Source organism: Podarcis muralis, chromosome 13 (assembly GCF_964188315.1).
Source record: "Podarcis muralis chromosome 13, rPodMur119.hap1.1, whole genome shotgun sequence".
NCBI lineage: Eukaryota > Metazoa > Chordata > Lepidosauria > Squamata > Lacertidae > Podarcis > Podarcis muralis.
This window is the reverse complement of record NC_135667.1, coordinates 16,834,514-16,859,924: the sequence shown is the minus strand read 5'-3', so window position 1 is coordinate 16,859,924 and position 25,411 is coordinate 16,834,514. Positions and strand designations below refer to the sequence as shown.

General features: G+C 46.3%; 2 protein-coding genes and 1 long non-coding RNA gene across 5 annotated transcripts; 1 reads left to right on the top strand and 2 right to left on the bottom strand.

Annotated features, from left to right (window-relative positions):
• Nucleotides 1-1,750: 1,750 nt before the first annotated feature.
• KCTD13 (potassium channel tetramerization domain containing 13) lies at nt 1,751-8,258 on the bottom strand. The gene is given in 8 exon segments (XM_028704211.2): nt 1,751-2,131; nt 2,920-3,115; nt 3,254-3,306; nt 3,774-3,863; nt 4,304-4,473; nt 5,958-6,225; nt 8,004-8,021; nt 8,023-8,258. Coding segments are annotated over 8 exon segments (1,149 nt in total). The 5' UTR covers nt 8,134-8,258; the 3' UTR covers nt 1,751-1,888.
• A 31-nt stretch (nt 8,259-8,289) lies between these two features.
• On the top strand, nt 8,290-12,402 carry LOC114582876 (uncharacterized). Its single transcript, XR_013390362.1, has 3 exons — nt 8,290-8,700; nt 9,218-9,257; nt 11,657-12,402. It is a non-coding gene; the product is annotated as an uncharacterized LOC114582876 (long non-coding RNA).
• Nucleotides 12,403-12,939: 537 nt separating this feature from the next.
• KIF22 (kinesin family member 22) lies at nt 12,940-25,361 on the bottom strand. 3 transcript variants are annotated; one of them, XM_028704210.2, is made up of 13 exons: nt 25,203-25,361; nt 24,052-24,257; nt 22,508-22,635; nt 22,209-22,357; nt 20,773-21,213; nt 20,529-20,682; nt 19,590-19,695; nt 19,252-19,429; nt 18,293-18,413; nt 18,127-18,203; nt 16,626-16,829; nt 13,872-13,931; nt 12,940-13,088 (listed from the first exon to the last, which is right to left on the bottom strand). In XM_028704210.2, the coding sequence occupies exons 2-13, from the start codon at nt 24,249-24,251 to the stop codon at nt 13,053-13,055; spliced, it is 1,854 nt and encodes a 617-aa protein (XP_028560043.2). In that variant the 5' UTR covers nt 24,252-24,257; nt 25,203-25,361; the 3' UTR covers nt 12,940-13,052. The 3 variants fall into 3 exon arrangements, with proteins under 3 accessions (XP_028560043.2, XP_028560042.2, XP_028560041.2); XM_028704209.2 differs by lacking the exon at nt 25,203-25,361 and adding an exon at nt 25,030-25,137 and having other exon boundaries at nt 19,590-19,692; XM_028704208.2 differs by lacking the exon at nt 25,203-25,361 and adding an exon at nt 25,030-25,136.
• Nucleotides 25,362-25,411: the final 50 nt, after the last annotated feature.

Sequence of the window (25,411 nt, the reverse complement as noted above, 5' to 3'; positions counted from 1 at the left end):
CCCTGGAGATACAGATCCTTGTCCAGTTAAAACAAACACCAGGAAACTTCCCCATTTTTAAGCAGGTACCTTTATTACAATAACTTAATAGAAAAAAAACATTTTTAAAATAAATTATGCAAATACAAAAAATTACAATAATTAATTCAAGAAAGTTACCTCCTCCAGGGAGGGGAGGATATAGAGATGGGAAAAGAAGAATGGAGGAAAATAATACCTTCTCTCCAGTAAAGTTACCTGCACCAGTCTGCATTTACAGAATGCAATTTCACCCTCCCTCTCCATCCACCACCATTAATATCCAAACCCTGTTCCATGAGACAGGTGACTGAAAGGGCTGTTGAAATGTCCCATATTACACTTTGCTGAAGTTTGTATGAAGCGGCATCCCTGTGGCAGGATGGGGAAATGGTGGCCCTTCAGTTATGGATGGACTACAACTCCCATCAAACCAGATCACTGGCCATGCTGGCTGGGGCTGATGGGAGTTGGTAGGCCAATGTATTCTGGAGGACCCCCGATTCCCCCTCCACCCAACCTCATGGAAAACAAGGGGGTGAAGGCATTCCGGGGGCAGAGTGCAAGTGCTCAAACTCTGCAGGAAGAAGTAAGACTTCTGTACCTACAAGATCTATGTCTGAAGGGAGTCACCTGACCATGTTCCGCTGTTTTGTAATGGTGTGTAGATGCCTATGAAGTGTGGGATTGAAGCATCTAACATATTTTGATATAAGTCGTACCTGTAAGTGGGACAGAATAGTTTGGATGGAATCAGGGTCCAGGTCACACAACACCTAAGGAGACAGTCAAACTGTGTTTTTGACCCAGACAAAAAAAATTAAAATAGCAGCTGTTATCTGACTGACATCTTTCCCAGAAGGACAATAAGTAATAAGAACCAATTTCACGACTGTTACCTCCTGCTCTAATGCAAAGGTTAAAGGTGCCAAGTTTGTATGCATGAATTTTTTAAGTGGCTGATTAACACTGGATTTAATCTCCTTTGCTCACAGGAGGCTAAATGTAGTGGAAATTATTCCAGAAAAAAAGACACTAATAAGTATGTTGTATAATCCCAGTTATGTCAATGCCATTATCAAAAATTTTAAATGGAGTGTAGCCAGTTTTTGTCTGAACAATTTATGCATTATCTTAAATCCAGCCAGTTTCTTCAACAGAGAAGTTAAAAGTAGGCGAACAGAAACCAAGGGTGGGTTGGGGGTTGACCAATAAAAAAACAACTATGTACCATAAAGCAAAGGGCAGAAGACTCCAGAATGGAGAGATCAAAGTTGGTAAATATGTAAGAACTGACACACCCCTGTCTAGGTAGCACCTCGTCTGTGACCTTTGAAAGAGGCCAATAACAGTGTTACAAAATGGAAGTCACCAGAGGCCCAGTATTAAGCTGAGATGGAATGTAGGCTCCCCTGATTCATATGCTTTGCTCACATATAGCTCTCTCAGTTATAATGTTGTTTTCCATGGATCCTAAGTTTAGAGGACAGTTAAGAGTCAGTCGGTCTCAGGTTGGAAAGGTTCAGGGTCAAGAGGTTTTGAATAAAGGACCACAAACCAGGTTTCAGTGGTGTCTTGCAGATTATGAGACAGGTGGGGTGGTGAGGGGAAGTCGGGTTTAACAGCTGGAAAGAGCATGCCAGTAAAATGAAGGGGCAGACCAAGAGGTCAATTGTCACAATAAAAAGGAGGGCTTAATAAAGTCAAGGGATAGCAAGAGGGCAGAAAAGCAGCCCAGAGGGGGAGAGAGGTTAGAAAAGGATGCAAACATCAATGAGAAGACCTTGAGGTGAAAGATCAAAAGGAGAAAACAGGTCCTCCTTTGGCACTAAATGGATGGAGTAATGAGGACATTGCGAGCGAGGCGGGATCAGTCTTTGAAAACAGCTTGGTGGCCGTGAGGACGTTCATCATGCATGATGTGCCTACGGACATGTATGCGCCGGACACGGTGCTCCCGCCCATCTTCGTCGTCACCTGCACGGAGGGGGCCTCCACCCCCACCCGCCACCCCACCTGTTGCCTCCAGGAGGGCCTTGTCTGGCACTCGTGGCGTCTCGTAGATCAGGATGTTCAGGGTTTCCTCAAAGATCCGTGCCTCTGGGAACTCCACCTGTGCACATGGGGGCAGCAAAACAAGAGCATACTGAGCAACACCAGTTCTGTCCACAGTGTGGTGCAAGTGTTTGGTTTCAAAATGGAATCCTGGGTTCAAATCCTTGCTTGGTGAACTTGAGCTTTACAGTTTTTTTCCAGTTTAACTTAACTCACATAGTGCAAGGCTAAAACTCAACAGCTGCTCTGAACTCCTTGATGCATAAAAATGTAAGCAGAGCTGCAGTTTCGCTAGGTGGGAAGAACTGGAAGTGGGAGAGTTGAGCTGAAGTAGCACTTCATCCAGAGAGTCATTTGAGTGGCCTAGGGGGAAACCTCTTCTTCCTCTCAGGTTCTGTTCTCCCATGTATGGGTCCACTCCCTCCCCCAAATGCCACCAGAGGGCTACCTAAGGACCACCATGCCCTGAAGGAAGGAGAGGCCTCGCTTTCAAAAAGCTTTCTTCCCTGTGGCTCTCTCTTTATTGCCTTATAATATAGTTTTAATTTATATTGTTTTTTCTAAGAAAATATGTGATGTTTGCCTGAAAAGCAGTACACACAGGTTCTGCGATCCACACGCTTGCTATCCAAAAATTCACTTATCAGCACATAAAGGACATTCACTTATCCAAACAGCCAACTTCCTTACTTCTTTGTTTCTGCTTTGCTGGTTGGCAGTAGCCATTTTCGGGCAGACACCACGGAGAGAGGGAGGGAAGGAGCAAGATCAGACATATTGGAGAGCAGGTACAATTTATCCTGAAGGTGAAAGCTCATATCTGAAGCTCAGGGGTCTGCACATTACCTTGGTCTGCTTCTTCTCGGTGGCATACACAATGGAGGTGCAGCAGACTTCAGCAATCTTGCGGCCCTGCCCATAAAACGACCAGCAGCAGATTTCATCCCCAAGAACATCTTTGATGAAGAGTACTCGGCCATTGAACCGCAGAGCCAGCTTGTCAAACAGTTCGATATTCTTCAGCAAGTTGTCATCAGAGTTACTGGAGGGGAGGGAAAGGGAGAAATGGTGGTGTGATCTCTCTTAAGACACCTCTATTAGCCAGGAGGTGGGAGTCAAGAATGGGCGCCGTGTGTGTGTGTGTGTGTGTGTGTGTGTGTGTGTGTGTGTTGCATCTTACCTTGTATATGAATACTTGTTATTACTTCGGTTATGCAGCAATTTCACCACAGGCTAAGAAAGGAGGAAAAGAAGGATAAATATGGTGGAAACTATTTTTTTAACCTGCATAAGAGAAACTGTCACCTTTGCCATTGGCTGAGCTACTGTGATTTCATGAAATGTTCATATATGTTCTAACTTCTGGTGTGTGTATGTTCACAACAGACCCATTTTATGCTGTGTCAACAATTCCATGTGTTAAACTGTGTCACATGGCAAGTCTTCATGACTTGAATGGGTCACGAGACTGGAGTCCCAACCTACGTCTTATAGTAGGTAGTGCTTGATTTTAGCTAGAAGGCTAAGAAGCTTTGCAACTTAGTACTTCACTAATGGGGGCAGACGCCATCTGCTCTCACGAGTATCACCTCACTGGCCCTAAACAAGCAAGAAGACATCTAAGTCAACCAGTCTAAAATGGTGCAAATCTACACGATCTTCTTGGACTTGAGCCTTATGTGACTTCACAGCCTCTTTACCTTGGAACAGCTTGAGATGATCTGCTGCTCCTCCTTGGGAGAGGTCACCATGGGGATATGGCAGAGGGGGTCATAGGCCTCACTCTTTTGCTAGGCAGAAAAAGATACATACAAATATATTACAACCTTATTAGACGCCCTAGAACATGCCACATATTATTAACATACCACACTTATGTACTGCCTTTTTACCAGTGCACTCATGGACGTTTATAAATTAAAACAAATGACATACAGTTTATTTAACACATTAACAAAATAAGGGTGGAAGGATGGGGAGGAAGAAGAAAAATATGCAAACGGGGGAATCAGTTTTTAGATAATGTTGCATGATGGTTACAACCACCAGATGGAACAATCACTGCGGGAGACAGTTCTGAGAGGGAGAGGCCAAGTAGCAGGTCGTCCAAATCAGGCTAAGGCAAGTGGGCCTTACTAACTCACCTCTTCGTCTCCCCAGTTCCTTCAAACTGCTTGAGGCTCAGAGGAGTCTGCCTGCCTCCTAACTGCTCAGCAGGTGACCAGCTCACCTGCAGGGCAAGCTGACAGTCCTCAACCAAGCCTTGGATCAAGTAGTACCGGGCCTCAGATAGCACTTCTTCCAGCTCCCGCTGGGATTCAGGGAGAGAGACAGAGCCATCGCGCAAGTAGTTCAGGATGGTTCCAAAATGGCGCCCACTTCGGTCAATCAAGATCCAGCCTGGAAAGGAAGAACAGAATTTTAGTATCTGAACAAAAGGTCTTTGGGGGGCAGAAGCAGAGACCAGGAGAGAAGGATCTCTTGCACATAAAATTAAAAGTAGCTCTGTTCTGGAGAACGCTTTAAAACATTTAGAGGGAAATCCAAACATTTCTGTCTTTGTATATAATTTTGCTAATGAAGCTACAATATTTTATTTTCTATTTAATTTGAAGGCTGATCGCCGAAGAATTGGTGCTTTTGAATTATGGTGTTGGAGGAGACTCTTGAGAGTCTCCATTCTTAAGGAAATCAGCCCTGAGTGCTCACTGGAAGGACAGATCCTGAAGCTGAGGCTCCAATACTTTGGCCACCTCATGAGAAGAGAAGACTTCCTGGAAAAGACCCTGATGTTGGGAAAGATGGAGGGCACAAGGAGAAGGGGACGACAGAGGACGAGATGGTTGGACAGTGTTCTAAAAGCTACCAGCATGAGTTTGACCAAACTGTGGGAGGCAGTGGAAAACAGGAGTGCCTGGCATGCTCTGGTCCATGGGGTCACAAAGAGTCGGACACGACTAAACAACAACAACATTTAATTTGTATACCGCCCTATACCTGCCGGTCTCAGGGCAGTTCACAGGATAAAATCGTGATATAGAAACACAGAATACATAATCAAAATAAAAACAGTAACAACCCAATAACCCCACCAACACATTTAAAAAGGGCACTGAATGTCAGTCAACCAAAGGCCTGGTCAAAAAGCAACGTTTCTGCCTGGCACCTAAAGGTGTATAATGAAGGCGACAGGCGAACCTCCCTGGGGAGAGCATTTCACAAGTGGGGAGCCACTACAGAAAAGGCCTGCTCTCGTGTTGCCACCCTGCAGACCTCTTGTGGAGAAGGCACACAAAGAAGGGCCTAAGAGGATGATCTCAGGGTTTGGGTAGGTTCATATGGAAGGAGGTGGTAATTGAGGTATTTAGGATAGGTCCTTGAGGAAATTTAGGATATTTTATCTCACAAACAAAATGTAAGCTTCTAGCTGTAACAGATCCTTGATACCAAGTTATCAAACATTGTCTTTGACTAGAAAGCTGCTCATATCTTTTAAAAATATGAACCTGAATTTTCCCCCTGGGGTTCACTGTTCATCCTATCAGAAGCAGGTGTGAGGTAGTTCTGATTTTTTTGCTTCTGCAAAGAAGCCATATAGAATGGCAGATTTCTGTCGCCTCCAATGTGCCACACTTATTGATAACTAGTTCCTATTACATCATTTATATTCTTGACTGAATTTTCTTGCTATTTTTTAATATCACTTTGATATTACATGCATTGCACTTTTCCTATATATTTCTTTAAAATGCAGTAGTGCTGTTCACGGCTTTGGGGGCTTTTGGTCCAAAAAGTATTAAAGTTTATTTATTTTAGTATACCATATAATCTCAGCTGAGCAGGAAACCTGGATTGGGAGAAGGGTTGAGTGGAGAGACACTTACCTTCACTATCTGTGAGCACCTCCATCCTGCCACTGAACATAGCCTTCAGCATGGTGTCTTGCTTGGTGAGGGTTTGCACTGTGGTGTAATGCAGAGACCCTCCCACGTTCAGCTTGACATACTTGCTGCTGGGGTTAAGGGGTTTGAGATCAAAGGTCACACCAGCTACCCCTCCGCCGCCATCCCGTCGCTGCTGGATTGGGACTAGCGGGGCACAATTCTCCAGGGGTGGGACCTGGTCTGCCGTGGCCTCAGCTGACATAACCACCTGCAGAAACAGAAATTGAGCAGGGAGGCCTTCCCAAACCACAATACTTGCAAAGGGGCTTGGATTAGATGGAGTAGGGCAGAGTTTTCCAAACTGCGTTGCAACACGTTTGTGTGTCAGCTGCAGTGTGTAGGAATGTCGCACAAATGCTCCCCTGCACTCCTCTTCGGGCTGGAATGGGTTGGTTTAACCTCCAATTTGCTAGTAAAACTGAATTACTGTGTCATGAAATGATGCATGTCCAAAAAATGTGTCACCAACTTGAAAAGTTTGGAAAGCTCTGGAGTAGGGCCTGTGGAGCCTTTTGTCTCAACCCCCCAGCCCTTGCACACACTTCTAACTTTCATAGCAGAGCGCAGCCTCCATCAATCAGATACTCACCAGATGTTTTGGACTACAACTTACATCAGGGGCATCCGCTCCTTGGACTAGTGGACTAGCCTAGTTTATGTTTACTATGTTTTTATATATGCTGCAAGCTACCCAGAGTGGCTGGGGAAACCCAGCCAGATGAGCAGAGTTTAAATAATAAAATTATTATTATTTTTATTATTATTATTATTATTACTACTACTACTACTAGTGCAACAACCCTGTAAGGCTGACCAGTATTGTTATCCCCACACTACTAGTTGCGAGGTATGTGCAGGGACTCATAGAACTTAGAATCATAGAGTTGGAAAGGGCCACAAGGGTCATCTAGTCCAACCCCCTGCAATGCTGGAATCTAACTGTTCCCTATGAAAAATGTCACTGCAGGCCACTGACTCACATCAATAGCCCCATTAGCTGGGGCTAATGGGAGTGGTAGCCCAGAACATACGGAGGGTGCCAGGTTGGCGAAGGGTGCTCTGCACAACATTGTAAAACGTTTAGGCCAGTTTCAGACCCACCTGTCTCACTGCTGTTTGACACATACCTCTCCCCACCCCACCACCACACACTATCTTCCCATCCCATTCTTGCCCATTTCTTGTCAACTCTCTGGGAAGAAACTCGATCATTTGCGGCTTCATTACAGTTGAGGCTCAGTTGGTGGAAATCAAGGGAAGACTCCTCTTTGTCCGTACCCCTCTCTTACAGCATTTCATCATAGAGCAAAAACCTTCCTGTTTAGGCAGGCACTTGCTTTATCAGATGAACAATTATTTATCTAATGCTTGTTTTGTTATTTTTTGGGGAGTTGGGGAGATTTATTGTGTTTAGTTGTGGTTCTAGTTGTTAGCCACCCTAAAAGGTGCATGGGCATTAGAAGGGCAAGGTGCTGGTTTGTAAATGAAAATATATAAACCAAACATCTGACCAAACTGCGGGAGGCAGTGGAAGACAGGAGTGCCTGGCGTGCTCTGGTCCAACAACAATAAACCAAATAAAACAATAAACAACAATAAACCAAACCAGCTCCGTGTCCTGTGAGTCACGTCAGCAGAAAACAACAGGAGTGTGTCCCGTGTTTTGCACTCCTCTTTTTGCCCCTCGGGCTCTTATTTCCGCCTCCTGGCCGCCCCACTCCAGCCACCCTCACTCAGCTCCTTCCTCGCTCCTCAGCAGTGATTTGCCGGCGATCTTCCTGCCAGCCCACCCGCAACCTGTCTTCCCATTTATTGCTGGCTGCTCTGCGGGGCCTTCAGGGCCTGAGCAGACGAAGCCAATGCAGAGGTGCTGGACGGGCCTCCTCCTAAGCCTGGCTCGTCTCCGTTTGGGCCTTTTCCCCTCAGTCCCCCTCCGTCCCCGGAGGCCTGCAACCCCGGGCCCTTCCGCCGCCCCCAGCCACTCACCTCCCGAGGGAGAGCGGGGTGGGCTCAGCCCAGGCGCCTCCCCTTCAGCCCCGCCCGGACTCAGGGCCCAACGGCCGGCCAAGACGCCTAAGCCCGGGAGCAAGGGGGCGCAGGGACAGCGACTGCGCATGCACTTCGGAGCCCTCGCTCGCAACTCTGGTCGCTTCGCCTGGCAGTTAGCCTCTACATCCGGGTACCCGCTCGCATTGAGCAAGACACAGAGGCCGGGACGGTGCTTCCCTCCCAGGGGCGGAGGAGCAGAAGTGCGCCTGCGCCAGAAGGCGAGCCGTTGAGGCTCAAGGAGGGAGGGCGCTGAGCGTGCGCGTGCGCATATACAAGCAACCGTGAGCCGCACTGAGCGTTTGGTTTACGCAGAAAGGGGGCCCTCGCGCCTCGGAAGATGCGCCGTGCTGTCTTTTGCGCACGCGCGCTACTAGGGGAAAAATCCGTTAACTAGCCCGCGCAGTAACTGGAGCATGCGCCATTCTTCCAGCCGGGGCAGCTAAAGCGCCTTATATCGGCTGGTTTGCGCCGGTAGCGTCGCAGGGGCTGAAGGCAGGTACTCTTTAGCTGAGATTCCTGCATTGCAGGGGTCGGACTAGATGACCCTCGGATCCCTTCCAGCTCCATGATTCTACACGCCCCTCCAGCAGTTCCCATGGCTTCGTCCAGGTTCACATCTTTCCCTCTTGAAGGGGTATGTTCCTTAAAATGTTCATAAACTGCATTTTCGGAACGTGAGTGTGTGTAAGCGAAGACAGAGGCTTCAGCAATGCAAATAGAAAAGCTTCACCAGCATATCCATAAACCTGGCTGGTAAAACAAAATGGAAGTTCCTAAGGCCCATCCAAACACCTCCCACCAGTCTTCTGTTGGCAAGGAGTTCCACAGGGCAGTGTTGGCTCACACTAAAGGCTCAGTGCCCTGGTGAAGGCCAACCCCAGGGGCATGGGCAACTGCCACATGGTATGCTGCCATCTTTGGCGATCAATTGTAGCCGGGTAAGATTGACTTTCATGAACAGAGTCTCGACAGTGAGTCCGTAAGTGACCATGGAGGCCAATTCTGGATCCACCCATCCTTCCACAGTGGGGACGTTTCCAGGTGGGAGTTGATCACGGTGAGGGTTTGCCAAACATGCTGCCATATGCAGGACAATAAACAGCATCCTGCCCCACAACTCTTAATGAGGCTCTGGCCTATTTTGTTTGCAGTTGCTGCCCTGTTCAAGACGAAGCAAGAAGTATTCATATGGTAAATATAAACACCCCAGATTGATCAGACTTTCCCCTTGGCAGGGTGCCATTGAGACTCCCAGTGTGTGTTTATGTGTGGAGGAGGTGCCAGAAAGGGTCTTTTGACTCCTATGAAATAAAGCCTAGTTTTGCCCCTGCCCTTGGGCATTTGGGGCTTTTCTAAGCTTCAGCAGTCAGGTAAGGTTCTATAAGTGCTTTGTGCTTAGAATCTTTCTCTCTTAAGGCTTCAATTTTCACAGTCAAGTAATATTTTTGTGCCTCTCCCTATTGCTGCTGATCTTTTCTGATTTTTTAAAAAGCATTTTTTATTGTTTTTAAACAAATACAATTACCCAGCAGTACAGCTTATCCTGCAGTACAGCTAATGGTGTTTGTTCTAGCCATTGTCTCTAGACATACACTTACACATTCAATATTCAAACATATTAATGTAACTTCTCCACTGAGACTACTGAGCAGTTGGTATAAGGAGATCTTGATTTTGGTCATTAACATGATATTTTCTTATCTTTTGTCACTCATCATTTAACACTTTTGCTCTCATCAACTTCGGGTCCCATGTATTTGCTCTGAAACGAATTCAAAGCCATAATTGTGTTGAGAGCATTCTGCATGAAACTGAGTGGCCAAATAGATTTATTGAGAAACTAAGGAGCTCAAGGCTCTTGTAAACCCAGATGCCCACAGGGGAGAGTGCCAGGGAAACAAATCCTGCAGTGAGCCTCTGCAGGAGGAAGGCTTTCTCCTTTCACTTGGCGTGAGGATCAATTAAAGCACTCCTGGCAAAGACAAAGCAGAAATGCATAGTCACAGTTGCTTATTGCATCTCTGCCTCTGTCAGCACTCTGCATTTGCCTCCCAGTGAGATAGGATGTTGCAAACAGTACCTCATGCAAAAACATGATGTGCTGGGCTGAGCATTCCACCCCGCTAGAAGTAAACTGTTACAGCTGGGTCTGTCCCCATCATTCAGCTCTGGGAAGATAAACCCTCATCCAACAGATGTTTGAGAATCACTGGCTTAAAAAAAAAAAAAAAAAAAAAAGCTTAAAGTCATCACACAAGTTTTAAGACCAGAACTTCTGACCACTTACAGTGGAACAAGAATCTTAATCTGTGTCAACCACTATGCTGTGGAATTCCCACCTGACAGGTGTCTAGCACCTTTACTATACAGCTTTCAGCAGATGCTAAAGACATCTTGACACCTTAGATGTGTGTTTTTAGGACCCCACCCCTGCCAGATTTGAAGTTATATTATGAAGCATCCTGCCTCTGCTGGTTGTGGGAATGGATCTTGTTAAAAAACACAGATTTATTAGATCTGGAGGGTCATAATAGATTTGGGTAGCATGCGTATTTGTGGTACGATAAAACAAAAGTACATAAAGGATTCCTGAACCATTTAATAAGAAAATCAATCTATGAGGTATGGGATAGGTACAAGAATCTACAGTCATACCTCTGGTTGCGAACGCTGCAAGTTGCGCGTTTTTGTGTTACAGACCGCGCCAAACCCGGAAGTACCAGAATGGGTTTCAGCGCATGCACAGAAGCACTAAATTGCGCTATGCACAGAAGCGCCAAATCGCGTCACACATGTGCGCAAACGCGGTGCTGCAGGTTGCGACCATGCCTCCCGCACGGATCACGTTCGCAACTCGAAGTATGACTGCATTAGAACGAAGAACACCATGGTGGCTCTCTCCATTAGAAGCAATTTCAGTTAAAAAAGTGAATATGAGAGGCAAGTGGGTCACCTATTAAGATTTGTTAAAAGAGACGTGAGACCAATTAAAATTGAAAAAAAATGAGAATATTAGAGAATGGTTAACGAATTGGTTACAGTATCACCAATTAAATGTTTTTAAAGTTGACAAAAAGAAAGGGTTTGATACAATGAGATCGAGGTTTGAAACAGATCTGTTCGAAAATAATGTGAAAGTGCTATCAAAAATGTACAAATTACTTTTAGAATGGCATACAAAAGATGAAGAAGTTAAGGCAGTGATGCTACATTGGGCTAGAGGCTTTGGATATAATATCCAACTTTCATCCTGGGAAAAGTTATGGAAAGAGGAAATAAAATTTACTGCATTCTGTTCATTGAAAGAAAATTATATGAAAATGATGTATCGTTGGTATCTAACACCGAGTAAAATTGCTAAAATGTACAAAACAAGTTCTAAACTGTGTTGGAAATGTAAAGAAAAAGAGGGCACTTTTTGTGGTGGACATGTACATTGGTAAAGGCTTTCTGGGAAATGATATACAGTATAATGAATTAAAGAAAATGTTTACGAATACATTTGTTAAAAAAACAGAAGCCTTATTATTAGGCATTGTAGGTGAAGAGTTTCCAAGATAAGATAAAAGACTTTTTATGTTTGCAACAAGAATGCTACTAGCCTAGAGATGGAAGGAAGAAGTACCAACAAAAGAAGAATAGCAGATGAAATTGATGGACTATGCGGAAATGGCAAAACTGACTGGGAAGATCCGAAACCAGGAAGATCAAGTATTTTCTAAAGACTGGAGTAAGTTTGTAAACAGCTAAAATCTTTGGCAGGGATGTGAAGACATTTTTAATGTGGAATTGTTTTAATGGTAATTATGGTTATATAATAGATAAAGGTAAAGGTACCCCTGCCCGTACGGGCCAGTCTTGCCAGACTCTGGGGTTGTGCGCCCATCTCACTCAAGAGGCCGAGGGCCAGCGCTGTCCGGAGACACTTCCGGGTCACGTGGCCAGCGTGACAAGCTGCATCTGGCGAGCCAGAGCCGCACACGGAAACGCCGTTTACCTTCCCGCTAGAAAGCGGTCCCTATTTATCTACTTGCACCCGGGGGTGCTTTCGAACTGCTAGGTTGGCAGGCGCTGGGACCGAGCAACGGGAGCACACCCCGTCGCGGGGATTTGAACCGCTGACCTTTCGATCGGCAAGCCCTAGGCGCTGAGGCTTCTACCCACAGCGCTACCCACGTCCCTTATATATATAATAGATAGATAAGGGTAAAAGATGTAGTACATTTAATCTTAAAGATGGAACCCATGGAGGGAAGTCTAAAGGTTCCAAATAACTCTGCATTTTAATGTTTGGAAATTATTTTAAAAATAAAATAAACTTCTTTTAATACAGACATTTAATTGTTGGGAGCCTGATGGCGAAGAGTGGGTAATACATTTAAATAGCAATCCTAAGTATCTCCAACACTTTCTTTTTTATTCATCCTAATATATATCCCCTCATGTGAGGTTTCCTCCTCACTTTGATTTTGGCATCTTTTATGCACTGATTTCATGCAAAAGAAGGTACTTCTTCATATAAGGAGTTTCCCTGGGAATTTGTTCTGAGAGGATAGTGAAAGCAGTCAACATGGATGGTTTTAAATGGAATTTAACAAATTCATGGAGGATAAGGCTATCAGCCACGAGGGCTATCTGGTACTTCCAGTGTCAAAAGGAAGCATACCTCTGACTATTATTTGCTGGGAATCAAGGTGCAGAGAGTTGCTGTTGCAGGCATCTCACAGGGTCTCTGAACGCCCACTGCAAGAAGAGGATACTACACTTGATGGGCTTTTGTTACAATCCAGCAAGGCTCTTCTTTCTTTCTTTTTGTAACCAAAAGTAGGAAGTTGGTGGCGGCAATATAAAATAACCATTTGAGATGTACAAGTTTTCTGTACTACTTTTATATGCTTAATATATTTAAATGCACCAAAGCTAAAACAGAATAAAAACCCAAGTCACTTTTAATAAAAATCAATGTAGGGAGAAGATGCTTTCCAGTTACTGAAGATTTCCAATGTTGGTCAGGATATTTACCTAGGAAAGGGGGTAGGGGAGAGAGAAGAGCAAGAATTTTAATTCCTCCGTTATTTGTAACATTAGCACCTTTTGAATCCAGTGCATACTAGATTACAATGCATACATTTAAGCTTTACAAAGAATAATCACAACCTGTATCTCGGACTTGCGTTTTAAATACTCACTTGGACACCACAGGCCAGCTTTCACCTGCCTGGTGCCTGTTTTGGACAGCTGGAGGGCATGAGGTAGGCAAAAAGCTGCCACAGGCAATAAGAAATTCCATTCAGGCTAGCAAGCTGGCTGGTGGGGAAGGTAGGGACCCACTAATCTCTATGTTGGCTGCAGAGGAATGAGCTTTCTTTCTTTTGTGGCCAGTATAATAATGTAGGTAGGCTGATATGAGGGATGGAGTAATATGAGGGGGGTGAAGCAAATCATCCCCCACCAGCCTACTTGATTTCTATGCCGGCTCTGAAAGGAGGGAAATGAAGCAGGGAGACAGAGAGACTGATCCGACACCTGCCAGTCTGCCAAGCTCAAAAGAGGCAGGATGTTTTTTTACTTGTTTCCCGAGGGACAGGTAGAAAAAGTTCTGGATAGCAACTTCTGTCACTGTACATTAAGCTAATAGGCTGCTGTCCCCCTTGCATTTCATGACAAACTTACACTTCTGTTTACACTTTCCCCTCTCTACCTATTCATCTGCCATCTGAGGATAACACTCCATTCATCTAATGCAATGGCCTCTACTCCAGATAAGCTTATAGCCACAGTGACGGAACTGAATTAAATACACACCTTCAGAAAAGAAGCTACTTGTTTGGCGGAGATGCCTTCGACTTTCCCCAGGTCCTCTACCTGAGAAAAGGAGGAAGGAGAAATGTGTAGGTTACACAAAGTTGCAAAGTCATGAAGATACTTAATTATTAAATTTGTATACCACCCCTCATCCATAGATCTCAGGTCCACAGCAAAAAAAATATTCTGAGGGAATAGCAATACTACAGTAGTAGAGCATTTTGCTTTACTCAGCACCTGGCATTTCCAGTCTCTGCCAACTGGCCACAGTAGCTAAATGAAACCTCCACATTCAAAGGTAATATTTATTATATATTTTATAAAATTTATACACCACTTGATTTTTTAAAAATTGCAACCTCAAAATGGTTTACAAAAAGATAAAAACAAGAAAATGGAGAAATATTCATAACCCTGCTGTAAAGCACACAAAAGTTAAAATACTAAAACAGATTAACATTACCTCAACTTCCTAAGCATCTGGGTAGGCTTGCCTAAACAAGCATGTTTTTTAGCAAGCGCCAAAGAATACTGTGGAGGCACTTCTTGATCTCAGAAGGCAGGGAGTTCCAAAGTGCAGATGCTGCCACATTAAACAATCGGGTTCTTACAAATGCAGAACGGGTATTATGCGGCAGCTTAGTACTGCCAATTCTGCCAATTTAACCGATTGAATGGAAATATGTGGGGCATGACGATCTTGTAGGTAAACTGGTCCCAAGTTGTTAAGGGCCTTTATATACCAATAGTAGCACCTTGAACTTGGCCTGGTAGGAAATCGGCAACCAGTGCAGATCTCCAAGCACAGGTTTTACCCACTGACAAGGCCTCACTCCTGTCAGCAATCACACTGCAGCATTCTGCAGAGGGCCTTCTCAGTAGTGGCGCCCGCCCTGTGGAACGCCCTCCCCTCAGATGTCAAGGAAATAAACAACTACCTGACTTTTAGAGAACATATGAAGGCAGCCCTAGCAAGGTTATGCTTAAAATTCTACAAGGAAGGCTCAAGCAGTATGTGGATCGAGAACTCCCAGAAGTGCAAGCTGGATTTCGAAGAGGCAGAGGAACCAGAGACCAAATTGCAAACATGCGCTGGATTATGGAGAAAGCTAGAGAGTTCCAGAAAGACATCTACTTCTGCTTCATTGACTATGCAAAAGCCTTTGACTGTGTCGACCACAGCAAACTATGGCAAGTTCTTAAAGAAATGGGAGTGCCTGATCACCTCATCTGTCTCCTGAGAAATCTCTATGTGGGACAAGAAGCTACAGTTAGAACTGGATATGGAACAACTGATTGGTTCAAAATTGGGAAAGGAGTACGGCAAGGCTGTATATTGTCTCCCTGCTTATTTAATTTATATGCAGAATACATCATGCGAAAGGCTGGGCTGGATGAATCCCAAGCTGGAATTAAGATTGCCGGAAGAAATATCAACAACCTCAGATATGCAGATGACACAACCTTGATGGCAGAAAGTGAGGAGGAATTAAAGAACCTTTTAATGAGGGTGAAAGAGGAGAGCGCAAAATATGGTCTGAAGCTCAACATCAAAAAAACGAAGATCATGGCCACTGGTCCCATCACCTCCTGGCAAATAGAAGGGGAAGAAATGGAGGCAGTGAGAGATTTTACTTTCTTGGGCTCCATGATCACTGCAGATGGTTACAGCAGCCACGAAATTAAAAGACGCCTCCTTCTTGGGAGAAGGGCAATGACAGGCCTAGACAGCATCTTGAGAAGTAGAGACGTCACCTTGCCAACAAAGGTCCGTATAGTTAAAGCCATGGTTTTCCCAGTAGTGATGTATGGAAGTGAGAGCTGGACCATAAAGAAGGCTGATCGCCGAAGAATTGATGCTTTTGAATTATGGTGCTGGAGAAGACTCTTGAGAGTCCCATGGACTGCAAGAAGATCAAACGCATCCATTCTTAAGGAAATCAGCCCTGAGTGCTCACTGGAAGGACAGATCCTGAAGCTGAGGCTCCAGTACTTTGGCCACCTCATGAGAAGAGAAGACTCCCTGGAGAAGACACTGATGCTGGGAAAGATGGAGGGCACAAGGAGAAGGGGGCGACAGAGGACGAGATGGTTGGATAGTGTTTTCGAGGTTACCAGCATGAGTCTGACCAAACTGCGGGAAGTAGTGGAGGACAGAGGTGCCTGGCGTGCTCTGGTCCATGGGGTCACGAAGAGTCGTACACGACTAAACGACTAAACAACAACAACATGAAGGCAGCCCTGTTTAGGGAAGTTTTTAATGTTTGATGTTTTTAATATACTGGGGAAACCCAGCCAGATGGGCGGAGTACAAATAATAAATTTATTATTATTATTATTATTATTAGCCTCCCAATTCTAACTGCTGGGTAGGAAATATTGCTGTCGTGCTATGCTGGTGGGCTTTCTAGAAGCTTCTGGCTTGCTCCAAAAACATTAGACTAGATGGACCTTTATTCCAACCCATTTCTTACAAGAATAGGGTGCTGCTTCCTTCCTCTCCCAGATTTGAGAATGAGCCAGTATTCCAAACTCCAAGGATCCCTGCTGAGCTAAAGGCTAAAGCAGGATTCCTCCAAGACTTTAATGTTCTGCCCACTAGACTTCAATGCTCTGAACTTGAGCCAGGTCTGAATGTGTTAAAGCCTTGCATGGCCTACCTCCTACCTGAGGATTAATTTCCTCTGCACAGTAGCTGCACCTGCACACACCTCAAACGATGGAAGAGCAGCTCTGCCCTCAGAGCCCACTTACCTTTTCAAAGGACCCGTGCTCTCCTCTCCAGGCCACAATGCGATTTGCCTTCTTCTTGCCAATCTGGTGCAGGGCCATGAGATCCTTCACAGAGCCTGTGTTCAGGATGGCCAGGATGTTCTCCTTGGTGCGGGCCATCAGTTCAGGCTGAAGCACCATCTCCCACTCAGAGGGAACCTTGTTTTCAGAGCCAGGGGCCGAATCCTGGATATAGCATGAATCATAATAAGAAGTGGTGTCGTGTTGTACCCGTCTGTTTCCTGACTGGCCCTCATCTCATATTCTTTCACTGAATCCACCAATCACAAACATACCCTGGCTTCTCCTCAGATCGTATAAATCTTTCGCCTTTTACTTCTCAGGGGCTCTTCAATGAGATATCAGGCATGCAGAATAAAGTTCTCCAGAAGATAAGACAGACAACTGCCGCTGCTGAATTTACCTTCTCTTGTTTCACAGGCCTGTCAGGGTTTTTGGAATCTGCTGACAGCCATGTCCCTGAAGCAGGCCCACTGGAAACTGCCGGAGCCACCTTATTTATAGCATTTATAACCCTGCCTTTAGCTGAACGCACACTCAGAGAGGCTTACAAAAATCACTTCTCTCAGGCTGATGATCTAGACCAGGAGTAGGCAACCTAAGGCCCATGGGCCGGAAGCAGCCCACGAGCCGCCCCTGAACAGAGCTGCCTGCTCGGCGAGTCCCTGCGTGCTGCGCTAAACCAGCACAGTGCGCTGACTCTCTTCCGTGGCTCTGGAAAACGTTTCTGCACATGCCCAGACACCGAAAATTGCTTCTGCGAGTGGCAGAGGCTGTCGGCGGTGATGGAGGAGGAACGAGCAGCTCGAAAGCAGCCCTTTTGGGCTGCTCGTTCCTCCTCCACCACTGCCGCCGCCGCCAGCCTCTGCCTCTTGCAGAAGCAATTTTCGGTGTCTGGGCATGTGCAGAAACGTTTCCTGTGCCTAACAGCTGAGAGAGAGACTGCTGGTCTGAGGCAGTGAGTCCAGAACTTTGATCTGGCTCCCTCAAGACACTCGCAAAGCTACTTTCTTTCTGCTCCTGGAATAAACCATTTCAGGCTGCTTCCCACCAACCTTACCCGTAAGAATTTAAATTTGCTTAAAATGGAAGAGGAGGAAAAACATGTGGTCAGCAGGAACAGCCCTGATTTTTCTCATCTGTCTACTGCTACCTGTTCCACTCCCAGATTTGATTCAGAAACACGGTGTGTGGGTGAGGGCAGATGTGTATCCTTCTGGGTAAGGCTGATCTTTGCCGCACTGCTAAGACTGAGGCAGTCTGAACATGAACCAACAACAGGCAATAGGTAAGGGAATCTGTTCTTTGTTCTCGGGCAGAAGATCTATGGGGGGAAGCCTGCCCAGGCGGAATCCATATATAACTTTATTCAACCATGTTTGTAAACTGCCTCAAAAACCTAAGTGGTATAGACACCTGTTAACCATCACCAGCCCCAAGTTCAACAAACCCCCTTACGCACCTTCTTCTTTCGACCTCCCTTCTTTTGCTTTACAATGATGATGCTATCTTCGTTCTCAGAGTTCTCCAGGTGCTGCACTGGAGAGGTAAGGAAGGAGAGCTGTGATGTCATAGGAGGAAGGAGCATGAAAAGGGAGTCCTGCTTTCCAGACCCAGCGCCCTTTTACCTTGCTGGAAGGGCAATACCACTGCTGTTCCTTGGCGTTTGGCAGGCACCCATGAACCACGTCCATGCTCTTTGTCCTGCAGAACCTTGGTTTCCATTTCCAGCTGCTTCTTCTTAAGCCTCTGTAGGGAGAGGAAGAACATAATAAGCAGATTTAGATGGAGGGAACAGGGTGTGTGTTCGGTGACCTCCAGGCATGTGTGGGGCTGCCATCAGGTTCCCAGCACAATAAGGATCGTATTGCGGTGCCAACTGTATAGACTGCCAGGGCCATAATGAAGCAGGTTCTCAGTGCAAGATGGACACAGTTCAATTTATATAAGAATCCCCTCCTGCAGGACTTACTTAGTGCTACATCTCTTTCTTCCTTCAAAGCTGGCCTTTACCTTGGAGCCATTGGCTTAACCAGAGTTGCCCTGGCAAAGGCTTCACTGGCACCCCAGGCAGGGCCTCCTGAGTTTAAAACAACAACAGCAACAATAGTCCTCCTAGAAAAAAAACCTAAGAAGCAAAATGTGCAGGTAACTGACTTGAACCAGCTTGGCTGCTCTCGCCCGTCATTGTTTGTAGGCAATGAATGAAATTGGAGCTGTGATTGATAAGCGAGTTGTTTGGACACCAGGCAAAAGGAATCCCTGGAGTCCTAAAAAAAAAAGAGCTGCTGTTCCCTCACTTTCCCTTTAGTGCACTTTTCCTGCCCCTTTCATAGTTTTCAGTCCTTGGATCCACCCATTAACTGCTATTTACTGCCTGCCACTCACTTCAGAACCTTTAAAAAAAAAGAAAAATGTGCTGCTGTAAGGGAAGAAACATAGTAACCACACATAGAAATTTAAAAATTTAATCAACAAATGAAACCCGCAGACCGTGCAATAAACAAGGCATTGTGTTTGTTTACGGGAAGTAGCCCATTGCAGTCTTTGAGGGATCACGGTGGGACATAAAGAACAAAGCCTTCACCTGCAGCTCACGCCGAGTCTCCTCCAGCAGCCTCCGGAATTCCAGCCGCTCGCTGCGTGGGGTGTTGAGGAGGGGCAACGCACAACTCTCTGCCCCAGCCTGCTGTGTTTCCAAGGCCTCCAAGTGCAGCAGCTTTTCAGCCAAGGCCGGCTCAAGATTCTCCATCGGCAGCAAGGAACTGGTGGGGAAAGAGACCAGAAAGTAGGGCCTACCTTTTCTAACAAGCCAGAGAGAGCTGCTCAGCGCTTTAAGGGTGGAGTGGCAGGAGAGAATTTGACTGCACCACAGAAGCACTGCTTGCCCCTTCACCAAAGCCTATAAAATGTTTGGTGTCTCACCTGAATGGCTTCTCTTCAACCAAGCTGGGCTGTTCCTCCTCTGGACAAGGTCTCTTGGCTTCAGGGCCTGCATCACTGGAAGATGGACATGGTCTTTTTGATGCTTCTGTGTGGGGAGGATGTTTTTAATTTATTTGATGTGTTTATTGGACCTTGGAGCCTGCTCCACCTGGATTGCCCTCCTTCACTACCACTGGGCCACCTACCACCAACTGGGCTGCAGAAAGGATCCTGTTTTGTTTGGATAGTCTTCGTTGTAATTTTATTACAAAATTACTGGTAAAGCGCCTTGGAATGATTTGTATCCGCAGTGGTGGGATAGCAACAAAGAACAAATTGTGGAAAATATCCCAGCCTTATCAAAAGCATTTCAAGGCACCTTACAAACCATCAGCTTACAAGCTACATATCAGAATAACTTAATTATTAAAATGTTTTTTCAAAAAATACCGGGGTGGGGGGGAGCCACAATGACAAAACAGAACTAAAAACACAACCTAAGTGTAAACGTATCCACCCTTTAAAGCAGCTTAAGATAAAGACAGCAAGGGCAAAAATGTTTTTACTTGATACCTAAAACATGGACCTGGGGAAGGTGTTCCAAAATCTGGGTGCCACCACTGAAGAGGCCCAAACCATTGACACCACTCACATGATCTCAGTAGGCACAGGAATCCAAAGCAGACCCTCCTCCCCGGATGACTGCAAGGCACAGACTGGTTCTGACAGGAGTCAGCTGGTCATTGATGAAAAGGACAGACCATGAATGGTTCTAGTGTATATGTATCTGAACCATGATAAAGAAATCTGGGGCAGTGAATCTGTACACTACACCCCACTCTGCTCCAGGGCAGCCCAATAATCCTGCCCTTCCTTTCTACCCAAAAAACCTTGTTTTGCCCCACTTCTGCTGAATTTCAGGCCGGCTCCCTTCCTCACCAACATCCAGCAGAGTTTCTTGCGTGAAGGGTTTGTTCACCACTTGCTTGGATTTGGCAGCAAAGTTGAGGCTTGTGAGCGTTTCAAAGTAGTACTTCCTCTCAGGGGCGATATTTGCAATGATCAGGCTGTGAGCACTACCGCCCAAAGAATCCTTTCAGGAAAGAGAAATATGCTCAGTAAAATAAAACGCAGCTCTTCCCAAATCCACAGCCCCACCAATGAACCCAGGCACCCCAACTACCTGCAGCAGGCGAGTGAGTTTGCTGTCTCTGTAGGGTACGCGAGGCAGCCCCTTGTTGAGGGCATCCACCACCTTGCTAAGCACAAAGAGTGACGTGTTGATGGCCCCGCTCTCCTTCAGGCGCACCCCTCTGTTGCCTGTCCGCCGGTTGTCCTCTGAGCCGGCTAAGTCGATAAGGCAAAGCTTGGCAGCCCGCTGGGCATATGGCGGCCAGCCCCGGGTCTGGCTCACGTACACCAGCAGGACAGCGTGACTGCGGCTCGAGCGATTATTCAGCTGTGTGGATGCCACTGTACGGTTGCTGCTGGCAGGCAAGAAATGTTTCTCAAAGTCTGAGAAGCTGGTTATCTCTCTCTCCGTCAGACCAGGCACCAGAATGTGGTGATTCTGATCCTCCCGGATTGGCAAGTCACGGAGGGAAGGCTCGAGAAGGTCCAAGACCTGGGGAACAAGCAGACTAGTGTTGGTCCAGGTGGCACCTCAAACCCCACCTCACTTAAATCCCCTGGCTCCTCAGAAGCACATGGAGAACAACGTAAGTTTACTTGAACAGATTGTGTGGTTTGATCAAGTAGAATGCAAATCCAGCCTTCTGCAAACACTGAATAAGTTCACCTCTTACCCTCCTCTGTAAGAGACCTCCTTTCTCCTGGGCACTTTTGGCTCATCACCTTTAGTCTCCATCTAACTTCCATGCCACACTCTGTTCACTCCTCCAAATTTCCCCCTCCTCCCTGTCCTTTCTCCACTTGCATTCAATCATTCTCCTCCTTCCCAGGCTCCATTCTGTCTGCTTCCCCCAAGGATAAATAACTTATGGTCCTCCAGAGCTTGTAGGACTCCAGCTCCCCTCAGCATGCCCAATGGTCAGGGAAGATGGAAGCTACAGTCTGGAGGGCCAAAGATTCCCCACCCCTGCCTTACTCCATTTGTCTTCCCTGCCCTTCTACTGCTCTTTCCTTTCTTCTCCTCCCCTTTGCAGCCATTTCGGCTTGCTTTTGAAGCAGCTGCCCAGTCTCTTTCCCCATTCCCATTAGCAACGCCTCAGTTCTTCACTAATCTTCAAGCAGGGCCAGAGCACACATGTGACAGCATCAGCAGGCACTGAGACGGGACCCTCTCCAGATCAGACTAGCAGCAGATGACACACTGATCTTCTAAATACCAACAGGGAACAGGATGGAGTTCTGGTCACATTAACAAACTTCCCAGGGCTCAAAACACTGCCAGTCTTCAATACAACAAAAAAGGAGGCCAGAGTGTGTTCAAATCTGCTGCCAGTATCACTTGCTGTAGTCTAATTAGGTCATGCTCTCCCCAATACATCTGGCTCCTCAGCCCCATCTTGTTCTAAGCTGCTTTCTTCCCCAAAGATCCCACCATTCTTATATACTAGGCTGTTTTCCCCCTTACGCATTTTGTCCAGCACCCGTTACCTTCTCTTGGTAGATTTCCAGGTATGACATAGAGACCGAGTACTTCCGCTGATCCCCCGAAGCATCCCTTGTCATCTGCAAGAGATTCTGAACTGCTCTTGGAATCACCCCCGGCTGCTCCGGACTCCCCAACATGGTGTACGTCTTCCCTGCCATTTTAGGGAGGGGGAACAAAAGAGATGTGGAGAGAGGAAAAACCATCGTGTCCTCCCTCAGCCCAATTCCAAGCCCTAGCCCACCTGCCGACCCCCACCAACTCTAGGTTGGGTTCATCCCTTTGCGCACTGTTTTATAGTTACCTGCTCCGGTAGGCCCATACGCCAAGATGCTGGCATTCTGCCCTTCCAGCAGATGGTGCAAGATAGGCTGAACTGACCCCATGTAGACATCATACTGCGTGGCCGTTGCACTGTAATAAGCGTCAAATCTGGTGGGAATAGAGAAGTGGAATTGAGGCCTGCTGGCTTCTCCGAAAGTTCAGCAATTTCTACAGCAGGGATAAGTAACAGGAGGCTTTGCAGAAGGAGTGGCAGATATCCCATAAGAGCTTTTTTCCCTAGCATACCCCCATTCTTCATGTTGTACAGACTATTATCAACATAAGAACGGCCCTGCTGGATCAGGGCACTGTTCTCACAGTAGCCAACCAGATGCCTGTTGGAAACCAGAGTGCTATTTAGAGCTATGCAATAAATTGCTATACTGTCCAAAGCCAGTTTTGAAATGACATCAATTGTTTCAACCAAGCCATATACCGCGAGAGAAATGTGAACGAAAGGTAGGGACTGACAGCTTCTCAGTGAAATAAGTAAAAAAAACCTGCTCCTTTTCCCTTATGGGGTACCCAAGAGCCCATATAGAGTCCTTTTGTAAGTTCTCTATCAGTAGGAGAAAATAACATAGGCCAACCAGAGAATATTGAGAAGCAAAGCAGCTAGTAAGCCTGATCTTACTAACTGTTGCAACAGGGTGCTCCCCCACACGCAGGAGAGAAGAGGACCTCGAACAATGGCGCACAAGGCCTTATATATCTATTTTGAAATTCCTTGCCCTTGAGCTCCAGACCCTCCCCCCCAGATACATCATACCTACATCACAGAAAAGGTGGTCTACAACAGAAATTTGAATGTTGTTTTTCCTGTCTGCCAGGTTATCTGATAATGTCTTATCTGATTGCCTTTTCTGGTAGTCTGGCCACTCCTTTGAAATGATGGAAATTACTTGATTCCTGAGACAATGGTAAGGGGTTTTTTTTTCATTTCCTCCATCCTTGCAGAGAAACATTTGGCCAGTTTGGGAGTTAAAATGGTTTCAGGACTGTCTTCCTGTGCTGCTTCAGACATGTGGTTTATACATTTATGTATGTGTTTGCTTGGTACATTTATGAACATTTATTATATATCTAAGATGTAAAAATTCTTATAACATCAGGGTGGGATGGGGTCTCAACTGAACTAATACTTTTCCCAGCAGGAATACAGGCACCATCTCTCCCTCCTTTGTTCATATGCAGAGCCCGTTAACAATCCAGTAGCAACCCGTCATGCCTAGACTATCAAAGAACAGCAGTGGCAAAACAGGCAGAAGCAGTCACTTTAAGTCAGTGGTTTTAAGCCAGTGGTTTCCCATAACTATCCTGTCAGTTGCAAGGAGACAGACAAAAGGCAGCGAGGGGCCTAGAGAAAGGCCTCTGTTGCTTCTCATACTGGAAGTGAAGGGCTGCTATTCCTCCAGACACTGCTCAGTTCCAACTAATGCCCCTGTTAAAAACCATAAACAGGGGTGCCATAGGGCCACAACCTACACGAAGCCTGGTTCTTCCAACGTTCTCTGCCCAACTCACTTGTATTTCATTGTCTCCATATTATTTCTCACGTTCAGGATCTCCAGGGAGCAGGAGTCCACGCCACGTACACAAGGGGCTTCCTTTCCCTCTCCTGTTCCCACACTTGGCCGCAATCGCACACAAACCCGAACTCGAGCCGGTGCATTGCTGGGGGTTCGCTGGGCTTCATAACGGCTTAATCGTTGATAAGATTTCATTGATATCTAAGAAGAGAAAAAGTGCAGGGTGAGATACAAGTACCAGAAGAAGCACCAAACTCCGCACCAGCTCATCTGTGAACTGAGATCATTATTGAAGGTCCCCTTTGGGGTGGTTCTAGTTATAAAATTTTAGGATGCACATGCATTCCACAGAAAACCAATCCTTTGTCTTTCAAATTTTAAGAAATATTCCCTGAAAAAATTACACATTATTTTAGCACACAAAACAATCCCAAAAAAACCATCTTGGCTCCCCTAATGTCTCTAAATATTCCCTCCATTTCCTTGTAAGTCCTTTCACTTACAAATCCTACAAATCCTGTCTTAAGGGCGTATTTGTGCAGGAAAGGGTGGCCTGTGACCTGGATTCTAGAACTAAAGCATTTACCATCTCAAAAGAATGGACAGACTGCCCAGGTAATGCAACCAGTAAATTATTATCAGGGATCCTGGCCACTCTGTCAAATTTCTGTGGTAGAAGTATGCTGAGTATGTTTAGCCTGGAAAAGAGGAGACTGAAAGGAGATAGGATAGCCATCTTCAAATATCTCAAGGGCTGTCCCATGGAAGAGGGAACAAGCTCGTTCTCTCCTGCTCTGGAGGGCAGGCCTCGAACCAGTGGCTTCAAGTTACAATAAAGGAGGTTCCGACAGGAAGAACCCCAGGAAGAACTTTCCGACAGTAAGAGCTCTTCAACAGTGGAAAGGTCTCCCTCGGGAGCTGGTGGATTCTCCTTCCCTGGAGATTTTTAAGCCATCTGCCATGGATGCTTTACATGAGATCCCTGCATTGCAGGGGGTTGGACTAGATGACCGCCGGGGTCCCTTCGAACTCTTCAGATTCTATGCACAAAGGCTCTCGCAGGCCGCGGGAACAGCGGCGACCCCGCTCTGGCTCCGCCCGCTCGCCACAACCGGCAACTGAGGCGCAGCCGGGGGGGCCACTTACCCCTCTCCCGCCTTCCCAGGCGGGTCCTTCACTCGCTCCCAAAATCGCCTCAGAGCAACTCCCGGACTTCGTTTGTATTTGGCGCTAAGCCCGCCCCAGGAAGGAGAAAGCGGCCAATCGGAGAGAGGGAAGGACCCAGCCGTTAGTCACTGCGCCTGCGCGTAGAACAAGTTCCGCCGGAGAAAAAGCGGCCGCTTCCCTCCCCCTTC